Source organism: Hypanus sabinus, chromosome 5 (assembly GCF_030144855.1).
Source record: "Hypanus sabinus isolate sHypSab1 chromosome 5, sHypSab1.hap1, whole genome shotgun sequence".
NCBI classification, from domain to species: Eukaryota; Metazoa; Chordata; class Chondrichthyes; order Myliobatiformes; family Dasyatidae; genus Hypanus; species Hypanus sabinus.
In genome coordinates, this window is record NC_082710.1 from 40,718,056 (window position 1) to 40,731,304 (window position 13,249).

The following is a 13,249-nucleotide window of genomic DNA, read 5'->3' on the forward strand; positions in this document are numbered from 1 at the left end:
TATGCCTAGTACGTTGATTCACTGAGTTTTCATTGTTGAGTGTTAACAGTTACTAAAAGGATGTGTAAATCATCTGCAGTCAATTACATCAGATTTTCATCTCTGAAATAGGCCCTCCACTGCTTATGTCCATGAATTCCAATGTGGGAAGCTTGGGCTTCAAGAATGGCCGCTGAAGATACTGTTTCAAGCAGGGGCTGGAACCCTGATTCACCATGGGTAAACTCAACAGAGATGAGATGGTGCAGGGAGGCCCTTTGGACCAAATTAAAGTGCCAAAGGGCAAAGGTGGAAAAGGAGATCAATGCCAGGGTCATGGCAGACCTGCTCCCAGTACTGGACAGCTAATCCAGCATGACAATTATTTCAAAGCCACACAGTAAAACAATATCAGTCTTTCATCTCCCTTGCAGGAGAAGAATGTTCACAATCACTGCCTGGAGTAGGACACCAGAGATGGCCCCATCCAGCTACGGTAGATCACTATCTTGGAGGAGGTGTTCTTGTGACTATGGGCTCTGCTCCCAAAGAGCACGTGACTTATGAAGGGTGGAAGTCATTGAGACTGATGCCTAGTGTTATCTTCATAAGACATCTCATGTTGTACCTCACTCATCACACTGTATCTTGTGCATGTGTCCTTTAGCTTGCGTAATTAGTGTCTCTTCTTATGCATCATGCACTTGGGGCCAGCAACTTCACTGCTATCAGAGATATAGAGAACAGCAAGGGAAAAGGACCATCTGCCTCTGTATTTGACATTCGTCCCCACCAGTTTAGATCATGGCACTTCACAAAGAGGTTATTACTAAGACTTAAACTTCACATGGTGAAACACCTGGCTATACTTACTATATACTATATATATACTATATACTTACTATATACTTACTTACAGTATAGGCTTCAGCTTAATCATGAGGCTGGGTTTACTAATGTGACAGTAACTCAGAGAAACATGCATATAACAGTTCTTAAACAAGCTGATGGAACAGTAATATTTTCATGTCTGAGATCAATATTAAACAGCAAGTCCTAAATAGAGAGCCACTTCTTGTCCATCAACAGTGTGTGCACCAGGCTTCCAGGGAATTTACCCAGGTGATATTAGGTGTCTTTCTTTGGGCTTTTACCTTATAGTAGACAAGTAAGTGCCGATTTCAAAAAGACTGACATCTGTCATCTGAGGGCAGGAGCTGAGAATGAGGCGGTCCATTTTTGGGCAATGTCTGGCAATGTGATGCACAACAGAGTCATGAACCTGCAAAAATAACAGAAATTGCTTTTTGAAGGCCACACACTGCTTGCAAAACTGAGTACTGAGGATAGAAGTTCCTCCGCTTATCTGTATCGTTTTCTAGTCTCACCGCATTCAATCCAGATAAATTCAGAGTGCTTAGATCTTTCAGATTGGTTACTATCCATGTCAAACAAGCTGTCGTAAGCTTTGGGATTCGGCCGATGTTGAGAATCTGCAGGTTTAAGCACTCCTGTGCCACGTGAGTCAAGCACTGTGAGCTTAGCGCATGACATCCAAATAGTTCCAGCTCTTTCAGACTATGTAAGAAAATAAAGAGGATAATGAGATCCAGCAGGGACAAAGGACTTTTAATAAATGCCATGCATATTTGACCTTTCCTATTCATGAATAACTTAAATTACATGTGTAGACAAACCAAAATTTGAGCTGATGAGAATCTTGGAGAGATACAGCACTGAAAAAAGCCCATGGGCTCACTGAATCCAGGTGAACACCAACCACTTATTTCACATTAATCCTACATTAGGCCCAATTTTGTTCTTATCATACACCCCCACCCCATTTCTGTCACTCATGTACACACCAGGGGAAATTTACATTGGCTAATTAACCTACCAACCCAAGATCTTTCTGATGTGAAACACCGAATGGAAACTCACACAGTGACAGAGTGAACTTGTAAGTTCCAGTTCTCTCCTGCGTTCAGGATCAAACCTGGGTCTCTGGCACTGTGAGGCTGTACAGTGTGAAATAGTAGAAAGAGTTAGCATTGGTTTTATGAAATCACCCTGCAGCAGAGGTTTTCTTGCCAAGAATGTATAATAGGACACTAGAGCTCCATTCATTAAATCTGGAATTCGATCCGTGAATGCATTTCTAAAAATGCTTGCTTGTCAGCTCACGGGGAAATATATACCATGTTTTAAAATTTTGCCTGCATCATATATCCTTCCATAATGTAGCACTTGAAATACAAGTGCTGACCGTTGTTGAGGAATGGGAGACTGGCAAAAGTCTATACACATAATGAACTGCTGTGCTTTGCCAAAAGTTGTTATAGGATCTGAATTTGAGCATAAAACACTTCTTGCTCTGAAAAGGTTAGAGTATGCAGATTGTACAAAATTAAATCATGTACTATCTGCCAAGGAAGTTCTCTGCGGTTATCCTGGTTGGAGTAGACATCCCACCCAAGGCAGACATCAACCTGGCACTTGAGGAAACGAGCACCAAGATTAATAAGCATGAAACAGAGTAGCTCCATGCTTTCTTCATCATCCAGAGAGACTTCAACCAGGCTAGCTCGAAGAATCCCCTGCCAAACTACAACCACCATACAACCTGTAACACCAGAGGACCCAACACACAGTTACACAGCCATCAAGCGTGCCTACTGAGCCATCTCACACCCACCAATCAGAAAATCTGACCACCAGACCATGGTTTTGCTATCTGTGTACAGGCAGCAGTGGCGAAAGTGAAAGTACAGTCAAAGGAGGCAGAGAAGCATATACAGGATTGCATTGAATCAGTGGACTGGGCCGTGTGCAGGGGTTCATTAATGGATTGAATAAATATGCCACAGTCATCACTGACTTTACCAAGACCTGCAAGAACAAGTGTTTGCCCACGGAGGCATGGAGCACGCCCTTGGTATGAAAACAGACTTTGTCTCCACAGAACAGTGGAGTGGACACTACTGTCAACAGTATCGAGAAGTAGCAGATCTGCAGCAGGTAGGTTGATGAGGATGAAGCCAAGGAGGTTGCTGATTCCCGTGCATGCACTGAGTCTAGCAGCCAGTGAGTGGTGATGATACCGAGCAACTCTTAGTGATGGATTTTGAAGTCTTTCTCCCTAAGGACATTCTGTGATGTTGGTTCAGTATTCTCATATGCATTTGGCATTATTTAAAACCCACAACACAACTTAATTGGTGGTGGGGTGGAGATATGTCTTTACCAAAGGAGGTGTAAGGCACTCCTTCCCTCTGCTCTCTCTCTCTCTCTGGCCATCCATCCCATAGGACGATGATGGTTCCTTTCAGTCAGTTAGTGGGGTTTGATATGTGCGTCCTGGAGTGGCTGTACAGGCTGATCCGCTACAGGACTAGGGTGTATTGAGGATATCCCACTCCTCAGAAAGGAGCAGCATGTGCGTGAATGGATTTTAGGTGAGTAGGGGGTTGCACAGGTCCAGACCCACCCTCTCGACATCCCCTCCCGGATCCAGTGGCATGGTGGGGTCCAAGATGGCTGGGGGAAGTTCTGTTGCGGTGAATGGCCAGACCAAGCTTCGATGCAAGGGATGCCCTATCCGCGTTTCGCGGAACTTTTGCTAGATGGCCGTTGACCCTACGAGAGGGTTCATTCACCCTTTGACAGGTCTTGTTTTTCATCCTGCAGGGTGTCCAGCCCCCTCCTCACCAGGCAAGCCTGGTGGGGGAGCTGGTCTAGTCACTGACCACCCGACCATGCGACGGGTAGTACTGGGTTACATGGTACCGGTAGCACTCAGGTGAGTGATCTGTGGGCAAGGTGTAGTACCTGCTTAGCCCCCTCACCCAGTCAGGGTCATGTGAAGCCATGGGAACAGGTGGTGAATGGTCATATGAATAGCTGGTGCATAGCACAAGACCTTGTTATGCGACCACTGATGCCAGGCAGACAACCACTGAAGAGTAATGATAACGGCTAGGATTACCTGTCTTGTAAAGACACTGACCAGAAGAAGGCAATGGCAAACTACTTGTGTAGAAAAATTTGTTAAGAAAAACCACTATCACCCACATGATAAGACATGGCACATAGTGATGATTATGAAAACAACTTAAAAAGCCAACTTTATTTAGGGCTTACATAACATTTAAGGTATTTGGCCATTGTATTTCAAATGCACCATCACTAATGTACCAAGACAGTTCTTTAATGAAGCAGTATCACTGCAGCGTTTGCTGCCAAAACAGAAGCAGCTTTGTTCTGGAAATTCCATTATTTTAAACATTACATCAGAGTCACTCAAGTTATTTGAACATGTTTGTTGTTCCTTCACTTTCATATCAGCATCAGACTAGTACTGCATAGTGTGGTTCTGGAAAAAAATATGGCAGTGACAGGATGTGGGGAAATGTTGCCTTACCAATGATACTATATATCTAAAAGTAAAAGAATGATATGTTGCAGGGCTGCCTATTCATGTCTCCTTTATAATGTAATCCTGTTGTCAACACCATGCCTTTTTTTTCGGGCATTGTCCTTTTAAAAAAAATGCTCTGATATATAAGTAACTTATGTAAGAATGCTGTTTCTCAATTTTAGTTTGGCATTTAATACTACTGTTGCACAGAGCTTGGTGAACAAACTCCTACTCCTTAATCTAAATATACCACTTCGTAACTGGCTGTTGAACTTTCTAACCAACAGACCACAGGTAGTCATGATGCACAACTGCTTCTCCCCTTCATTATCCTCAACATGGGTGACACACAGAGCTGTGGCTGAGGCTGACTGCTGTACACTCTGCTCACACGTGATTGCATGGCCACGCACCCGAGTAATCACATTGTCAAGTTCGCCAGTGACACGATGGTGGGTCTCCTCACCAACAACAACGAGACAACCTACAGAGTGGAAGTGGAAAGTTTCGAGGGCTAGTGCCAGGCAAGTAACCTCTTCTTCAATGTCCAACAAGACAAAGAAGATGGTTATTGACTACAGGAGAACTTGCTCCACTCACACCCCTCTTTACATCAGCAACACAACAGTGGAAACTGCTAGCAGTTTCAAACTCTTGGGAGTGTTCATCTCACACAGTCTCTCATGGTCCCAGAACACATCCTACACAATGAAGAAAGCTCACCATCACCTCTACTTTCTGAGGAAGTTGAAGAGAGCTGGACAATGCATATCAATGCTAATGACCTTCTACGGATGAGCAGTTGAGAGCATCCTAACATGCTACTTCACTTCATGGTCCAAAAACTGCACTGCAGCAGACAGGAAGGCTATACAATGGGTAGTCAAAACTTCCCAATGTATCACTGGCAACAGCCTATCTGCCATCAACGACATATATAGAGAGGTGCCAGAAAAAGGCCAGCAATATCATGAAGGATCCCACTCACCCTGCTCATGGACTATTTGTACTACTCCCATTGGGAAAATGGCTATGTAGCATCCACACCAGGACCACCAGACCAAACACAATTATTTTCCTCAAGCAGTAAGGCTGGCCAACTAACCCACCCCTCAACAACCCCAGCCACCACTAGTTTATCATTTCCTGTCTGAGTTACCTTATGGATAGTCACTTTATGTAATCACTCAATCTATCTTATGTATTTATATTTATTGTGTTCTTCATCTTGTTGTGTTTTTTCATACTGCATTGGATCCGGAGTAATAATTATTTCATTTCCCTTTATGGTTTTGAATTTTGTCCAGTACTTTAATTAATGCAAGAAGCAGCTCAAATGGTTGGTTGACTGGAACAAATACCAGAGTCACAAATAAGGGTGACTAATTCACATTGGCTGTTGTCAATGAGAAGATTATCTCCTCAGGTGTTATGTTTATGTTTAACCCAAAATGACTAACCTTTATTTAATATTTAACTAGTATTTAAATTTTTGTAGCACTAGATATTGTAAAGCAGGATGGCATTGAATTTGTCCAGTACCTGAAAATGTGCAACAAAGGAGAAAAGTGCAACAGGTCAGTGAGAGGTTCCCCCCCCACCCCCCCCCCCACACACACACACACACACACACACACACACACACACACCAGCCACCCCACCCTCCCAGGATCTGCTGCTTTTTCATGGAAGTATTGGTCTGTTGTGTATAAATCGAAAATAAACATAATAAACTGAGGAGTTAATCTGCATATTATTAAGCCATGCAAATCTAATTCCTAAATTACTAAACCCTGCTCTTCCTTACGTCTGAGAAAAATGCTATTTAGGACACCTTTCGTGAGGTATATTGGTCCAATATTTCTTGGTTCAATACAGCCAATGAAGTAATGGCAAAGAAATGGAGAACTCTTAATAATTTTTACTGTTACATTAAGTACAGGAAATTCAGGAAATCATTGTGGACTTCAGGAAGGTGCATATGAACCCCACCCCCCTCTGCAAATACATGGCTCCTCCATAGAGAGAGTTAAGTGCACCAAATTCTTGAGAGTTCACATCACAGATGACCTCAGTTGGTCCTTTATATTACATACCTGAACGAAAAGGCACAGCAGCATCTCCTAAAAAGATTGAGGCAAGCAAGGCTCTCACCCCTCCCCCATCTTAACTGCATTTTACAGGAGCACCATTGACAGCATTCTGACAAGTTGCATCTCCATCTGGTATGGGAGCAGTCGGGCATCAAAGCTGAAGTCCTACAAAGGACTGTGAGAATAACCAAAACAATCAGCAGGGTCTCCCTACCATCCATCAGGGACATTTATCAGGAGTGCTGCGTACGCAGGGCCCTTAGCATTATCAAGGATCTCACCCATCCATCCATTCTTTGATTTCCTAAAATCAGGCAGGAGACTCCGATGCATAAAAACAAGAATGGTTAGAATGCGAAACAGTTTCTTCCCCCAGACCATTAGGCTTCTGAACTCCCTGCCGCATCACTTTTGAAGTGTCACAGGTTCATCTGTTCCATACCTTACAATATTAATATTAGTGCACTTTAGTTTGTTATTTATGTATGAGTCATCTGTAGATTTTATCCTTACCTTCATAAGTTATAGTGTGTTTTGAGTGCTTTACACCCTAGTTTGGAGAAACATTATCTTGATTCTATATACATTATAAGATTATATACGTTATATACATGTATATAGTTAAATGACAATAAACTTTACTTGACTTGACTAACTGGTAAAGCCAGATCTTGTTATGGACAATAAAAAATAAGCTGCAGATGAAAAACAAAATTGAGTAAGTATGCCATAGGAGTTTCATTGGAACAGGGAAAGAAAAAAACTCATAGTAAAATATGCTGAATGGGAGATTAGATTTCAGAGTTAGAGAGGAATTTAACCCCCTCGTGTGGACGTGTACTTTGTTTTCTTGGACTGTCATAATAGTAAAATTTGGAGCTACAAAGTCATTTTATATATTTGTTGATTTGAACAGAAGACTCTACAAAGTATGCTGAACCTCAGACTAAGTATCTGAGCTACACTCGCTTACTCTAACTTCTGGGCTACTTTGTCAAATCAGCCGATTTTAGACTGTGAAACAATCAACATATAGCATTACACTCCTTACATCCAATTTAGATTCATAAAGAAGTGCCTTGAACTGAAAGATGAACTTCAGCTGAGAACTGGCTTACTTTACCAAATGTACTGTACAAACAGTACAGCTACAAAAGCACATGGATCATTGTTTATGCTCATTCAGCGTGACGGCTGATTTGCATGTTCCAAGTTCTTAGGAAATATTTTCTTTCAGTTTGCAACAGAGAAAACCTCACTTTCATGTTACTTATTTTTATCGCAAGTGAAGCAATGGTACGGTCAAGATGTTGACATTCGCCTGGAAACAGACAATAAAATATACCTCACTGAAAGTTTACACTAGTTTTGCTTCAAGTACCAGAAGACGCACATTCAGCAAAGGTACAGGCAATGCTAAGGACTCTCTGGAATTCAGAAGAATGAGAGGAGATCTTATAGAAACATATAAAATTATGAAAAGGATAGGTAAGATGGAGACAGGATAGTTGTTTCCAGTGGTAGGTGAGACTAGAAATAGGGGAATAGCCTCAAGATGCGGGGGAGTAGATTTAGGATGGAGATGAGGAGGAACTGCTTTTCCCAGAGAATCTGTAGAATCCTCTATCCAATGAAGCAGTGGCGGCTACCTCAGTAAATATATTGAAGACAAGCTTGGATAGATTTTTGCATAGTGGGGGAATTAAGAGTTATAGGAAAAAGGCCGGTAGGTGGAGATGAGTCCATGGCCAGATCAGCCATGATCTTATTGAATGGCAGAGCAGGCTCAATGGGCCAGATGGCATTCTCCTGCTCCTATTTCTTAAGTTCAATCATTTTCATATTTTTATGGACTGTCAAATGACTTTGCATAAGTTTGGGAGTGGCGTGCCATCATGACACTGTGGCTAGACCTTTCCAAGAAATGACAATCTACTACAGCAGCTGCTGCTGGAAGCCATGTAATGGCAAAGACTTAACTAATAAGAAATACGCCAAGACAAATTCTGGAGCAAAGCATCCCACTTCTCAAACAAAGACTTGATGGCAAGCAGTAAAAAACTAGAAACCAGGAACCACCCTAACCTTTCTTACCTACGGATCAGTAACTTGATCCATTCTCGTAGCAGAGTTAAGTCCATCAATGCCATCCATAATAGAGTCACCCACAAGAATTCTAATCAATTCATAGTAGGCTTGTTTCCTCTTGTTTGAGCCTATGTGTGGTCCAATATGTTTCTCTCCAGCATAGTCACAGTTTAATTTACTGAAAAGCAGTAGTATTAAACATGTACTGCACAATGGCTAAGTTTAAAACTGGAGTGCCATTATTGCCTGTGTTTAAAATTTCAGGATTTTCGAATGCTCCCTTGTATGTCCTATTCTGTCCCTAGTTGTCCTCTTGCTCTTGTATTAAACGTTATAAGGTGTCAACCATATTTAGCAGTCGACTGTGCTCCATGTTCACTTTTCTAACATGTAAACTATGATTATGCTGCATGATACATGATTGTGCAAGCACAATGAGTATCCTAAGTATCATTAATGAGTATCATTAAACTCTTGGCTGGAAATGTCATCCTTCAGACCAACTATCAAACTGAGGCACTGCCTTTCTCCTTAGTTGGATGAGGTGCAGGGTGCTGTCTTTGCCAAGAAAATAGCCCACTGTATTCACAAATAAAAGAAGCTAGCTCAAAGGCAGGATCTCCTTGCCAGAAGAGAGGCTGTCTTCGCATCATGTTACTGTAGCATAAAAAAGAAAACCCGCTGATAAAGTAGATCGGAAATGAAATCAGGAAATACTGGAAAACTGAGCAGAACAGGCAACTTCTTTATAGAGAAAAAACAGATTTAACCATTCATGTCATTAACCTATCATTAGAACTAACGTCACTTGTCAAGAGAGATTTTGTTCTTTACTTCTTTCTTCAGAAACTGCAAGAGCTGCTGAGTATTTCCAGTATTTCTTGTTGTAATTTCAGATTTACAGTTTATCTCTTGTTTTTGCTTTTTGAATTGAGTCTTACAAAATAGTATCAAACAACTTTGGGCTTAAGAGTCCTGACATTTTATTGTTTGAGCTGAAAATGGACGGTGCAATGAGGATTAGCCAACTGACAAGCAACAAAGCAACTGCTGGAATAATAATGGAGAAATCATGGCTAATGCCTCTTGTTCACCTGAACTGCCAATTGCATGAAATTTGAATTCACCATCCTATTCCCTCGCTTCAGTCTCTAATGCTGTTTCAACATAAACTGCACAAGCAGCATCTCATCTTCTGACTAAGTACATGACAAAATGGAAGCAAGTCTTCTTATTCTTTGATATTGTCCTTGAGGTCGAAATTGAAGAAGGACAGACACTCACAATACCCGAGGTCAGAAAAAGGCCTCTTAGATTTACAATGGAAAGTCATAATCAAGGATATCAATTCAAGCAGCTGGATGCAATGATTTCAGATAATAAACCTTTGCAGTTTGTGACTGGTATCACCTGTAACATTATCTCACTTTCTTCTCACTGATACAGCCTGGCCTGCTGAATATTTTCAGCATTATCTTTTACTTCAGGTTTTGAACAACTGTAGTATTCTGTAACTCACAGTATCAATTGCCCTCTCGTCTCCCTTTTAGATCTCTTCCAGAGAGGTAAGTGTCAATTAATAAGGTTTCACCAAGCTCTCATAACTGGAAGTGCCACCACTTTGGGTCAATCAATCTCTCTTGGTCTCCACCTTATCACAGATCACCCACTTCTCTGCAACATGGGATAAGTTTGACCTGTAGTCTTCCCCACCACTGCTGAAAGGTTACTGATTTGAAAATATTAACTTGATTTCTCACTCCACAAGTACTGCCTAAGTGTTGAATATTCCCAGCATTTTCCAGCTTTGGCTAAGGTCTGATGGTGAAGGTTTATTGCATAACCCAGTTTATGCACTTCAAATACAGCAGACCTCACAATCACACCTTCAAGGCATAATGTAGATCTACAGTTAAAGCTGCAACCAACTTGCATGAGAGACAATTAATCATTAACGGACAAATCATTTCCCTGGCAGCCCTAAATGAATAAAAACATGACGAAAGAACCATAGCTTCTTTAGCTTGAATGCCATTCCATCAGCAACCAACTATGCAGAGGGGAAAACAGAGATCGTTTTTCAACAGCAGCTCTTCATCAAATAAGTTATCAGGACATCCAGAAGAAACAAGCTAAGTATCTGAGCAAACGTTCACTTTAGGATACTTAACAAGTGTTATGGTTCGTGTTTCTGCACCTGCAGTTTATCTGTACGATCTGTACATTTGGCTCTCTCAATACTTACCACAAGAGAAGGGTTTAGTCTTAACTCAATTACAGCAGGCTCAACAGTTACAAAGGCATTTTACTTGCAGTTTTATAAGGATGCAGTATTAATTCATGATGATTCTCTAATTAAGAATAGATCAAAGATCAAAGGATTTGGACTCCAGCAAATTGATATTCTTGCATTACACCTTCAGATGGAATGACAATGTTAAACACACCAAGTGCCCAAACCCTCATCCAGCAGTACAATAGTTCACAGCTGCAAACCACTTGAGAATCTCAAACATTTTGACGTTTCGTATTCGATCAAACTTCGAGGACATGAAAGTTGCTGTATCATTAAATATGGCACTGCCGAACATGGTGACTATGAAGAAGGCTGTTATTCCACTGACACACTGCTTTTCTCAGCCATGGTATCACTTACAGTGAATTCATAAATCTTACTGATGCAGCTCCTTTACGAGAAAAATAGCGTAACGGAAAGTGTGCTCAGCAGAGCACAGCAGGTTGTCCTATACACTGGATCACATTGACAGGTACTAGTTATAGCTGAAGACTTCCCAGCTAAACTCTGACTAACAATGTTTTCACTCTCCATCTTCACCGTCCCAACAATACCTCACTGATCATTGTTGTCTGAGGAACAATGTTACAGCATTTGTTTCCTGAGACTGAAATAAACTTATGCACTCATTGAACATAGAACATGCACAAACAGGCCTTTAGGCTTATGATTTTGTGCCAAACTAATTAAGCTAAAGATTCCTAATCCCTCTGCCAGCATAAGGTCCACTTCCCTTCATTTTCTGCAAATTCATGTGCCTATGCATAAGACTCTTACGTTGTTACTGCGTTCACTACCACCCTGACCATGCATTCCAGGCACCCAGCACCCTCTGAGTAAAAAGCTTGCCTCACACATCTCTGCTGAAATATACCCACTTCCCTCCAGCCCACGTTAACTGCATGCCCTCAAGTACTTAACATTTCAGCCCCAGGGAAAACGATACTGTATTGATAGTCTATCAATACTTCTCATACAATACAAAAGTCTTAGATATATATATAGAGCTAGGGTGCCTAAGACTTTTGCACAGTACTGAATTTGTCAACATGGAGTGGAGACCAAGTTTGTAAATCTAGCAGGAGCAAAGGATGTTGGGAATGGTGAGGGTATTGCACTGCAGGAGGGATATGGGACAGGTAGCAGAGAAGGAGTGCCTGGGCAGTGGCAGGAGTGTGGACACTCATAGCCCTGAGACACAAGGCAAGGTCATTTGACTCAAAACAATTGGTTTATTGATAATTTCAGAATTTCTCTCTGGTACTTCCCACTCCCTTCCCCTTTTCCTAACCATGATTCCCCCCCCCCCCTCCTTGTACCCTTTCTCACTCTCAGTCCACAATAGAGACCCATTAGAATCAGGTTTATCATCACTCACATATGTCAGGAAATCTGCTTTTTTACAGCAGCAGTACAGTGCAACACATAAAATTACTACAATACTGTGCAAAAGCCCTAGCACCCTCAGATTCAGATTCAGTTTATTGTCATTTAGAAACCACAAATGCAATGCAAGCTATATATTTGCGCCTAAGACATTTGCACACGACCTTAATCTTACATACATCCATCATGTCTTCCCTCAGTCTTCGCCACTCCAGAGTAAGCAGCCCAAGTTATGCAACCTCTCCTTATAGCATAAAGCCTCTAATCCAGACAAACCTCCAATGCACAGCCTCCATAATCATCCAATAATGAACCTCCATGGTTTATAAATCTGCAACATACCTTACTGACTCTCATTGCATCAACTGATAAAGACAAGTGTATTGTACATCTTCTTTGTCTCCAATGCATGTGGAGAATAAGACCCATCAATCACTACCCTGTGAATCCAAATGGTGAAGCCACCATGAATCTTACGTATCTTCTGGATCAGCCAACTTTGAGGAATTTTGTTAAATGCCTTAGTAAAAGCCATGTAGGTAACATCTACTGTTCTACACCATCAATCACCATCATCAACTCCTTGAAAAACTCTGCCAAATTAGAAAGAAATGAAAGATCCTGCACAAAGCTATGCTATGCTGACTATCCATAAATAGACCTTGCTTTTCCAAGTGCTCTGAAGTCCTATCTCTAAGAGTCCTGTCCAATGGCATCCCTACCACTGGTGTGAGATTCACTGGTCCATAATTTCCAAGGTTATCCCAGTTTTACTCTTTGAACAAATAACAAAATTAGATATTTGCTAGATTTTGGGCAAGATCCCAGCAATCTCATCTCTTGCCTCTCTCAATAACCACCACATCAGGCCTGGGGACTTGACAAGTCAAGAGACCCACTATCACCGCCTTTTTTCTCAAAATGACCCAGATATCATGCTTCACACTGATCTCACTCTCTTCCATTGCCTGCTCTTTCATTCATATCAAT

The 13,249-nt window shown here is 41.5% G+C and overlaps 1 protein-coding gene across 5 annotated transcripts in view; it reads right to left on the minus strand.

The window, feature by feature from the left end:
- Positions 1-13,249, minus strand: part of LOC132394079 (uncharacterized) — a 103,519-nt gene that overhangs the window by 27,853 nt on the left and 62,417 nt on the right. For all 5 annotated transcript variants that reach the window (XM_059969789.1, XM_059969786.1, XM_059969787.1 and 2 more), the window contains 2 exons: positions 1,368-1,557; positions 1,134-1,261 (listed from right to left, as the gene is read on the minus strand). In XM_059969789.1, coding sequence (XP_059825772.1) covers positions 1,134-1,261; positions 1,368-1,557 — 318 coding nt within the window. The remainder of the gene's footprint in view (positions 1-1,133; positions 1,262-1,367; positions 1,558-13,249) is intronic.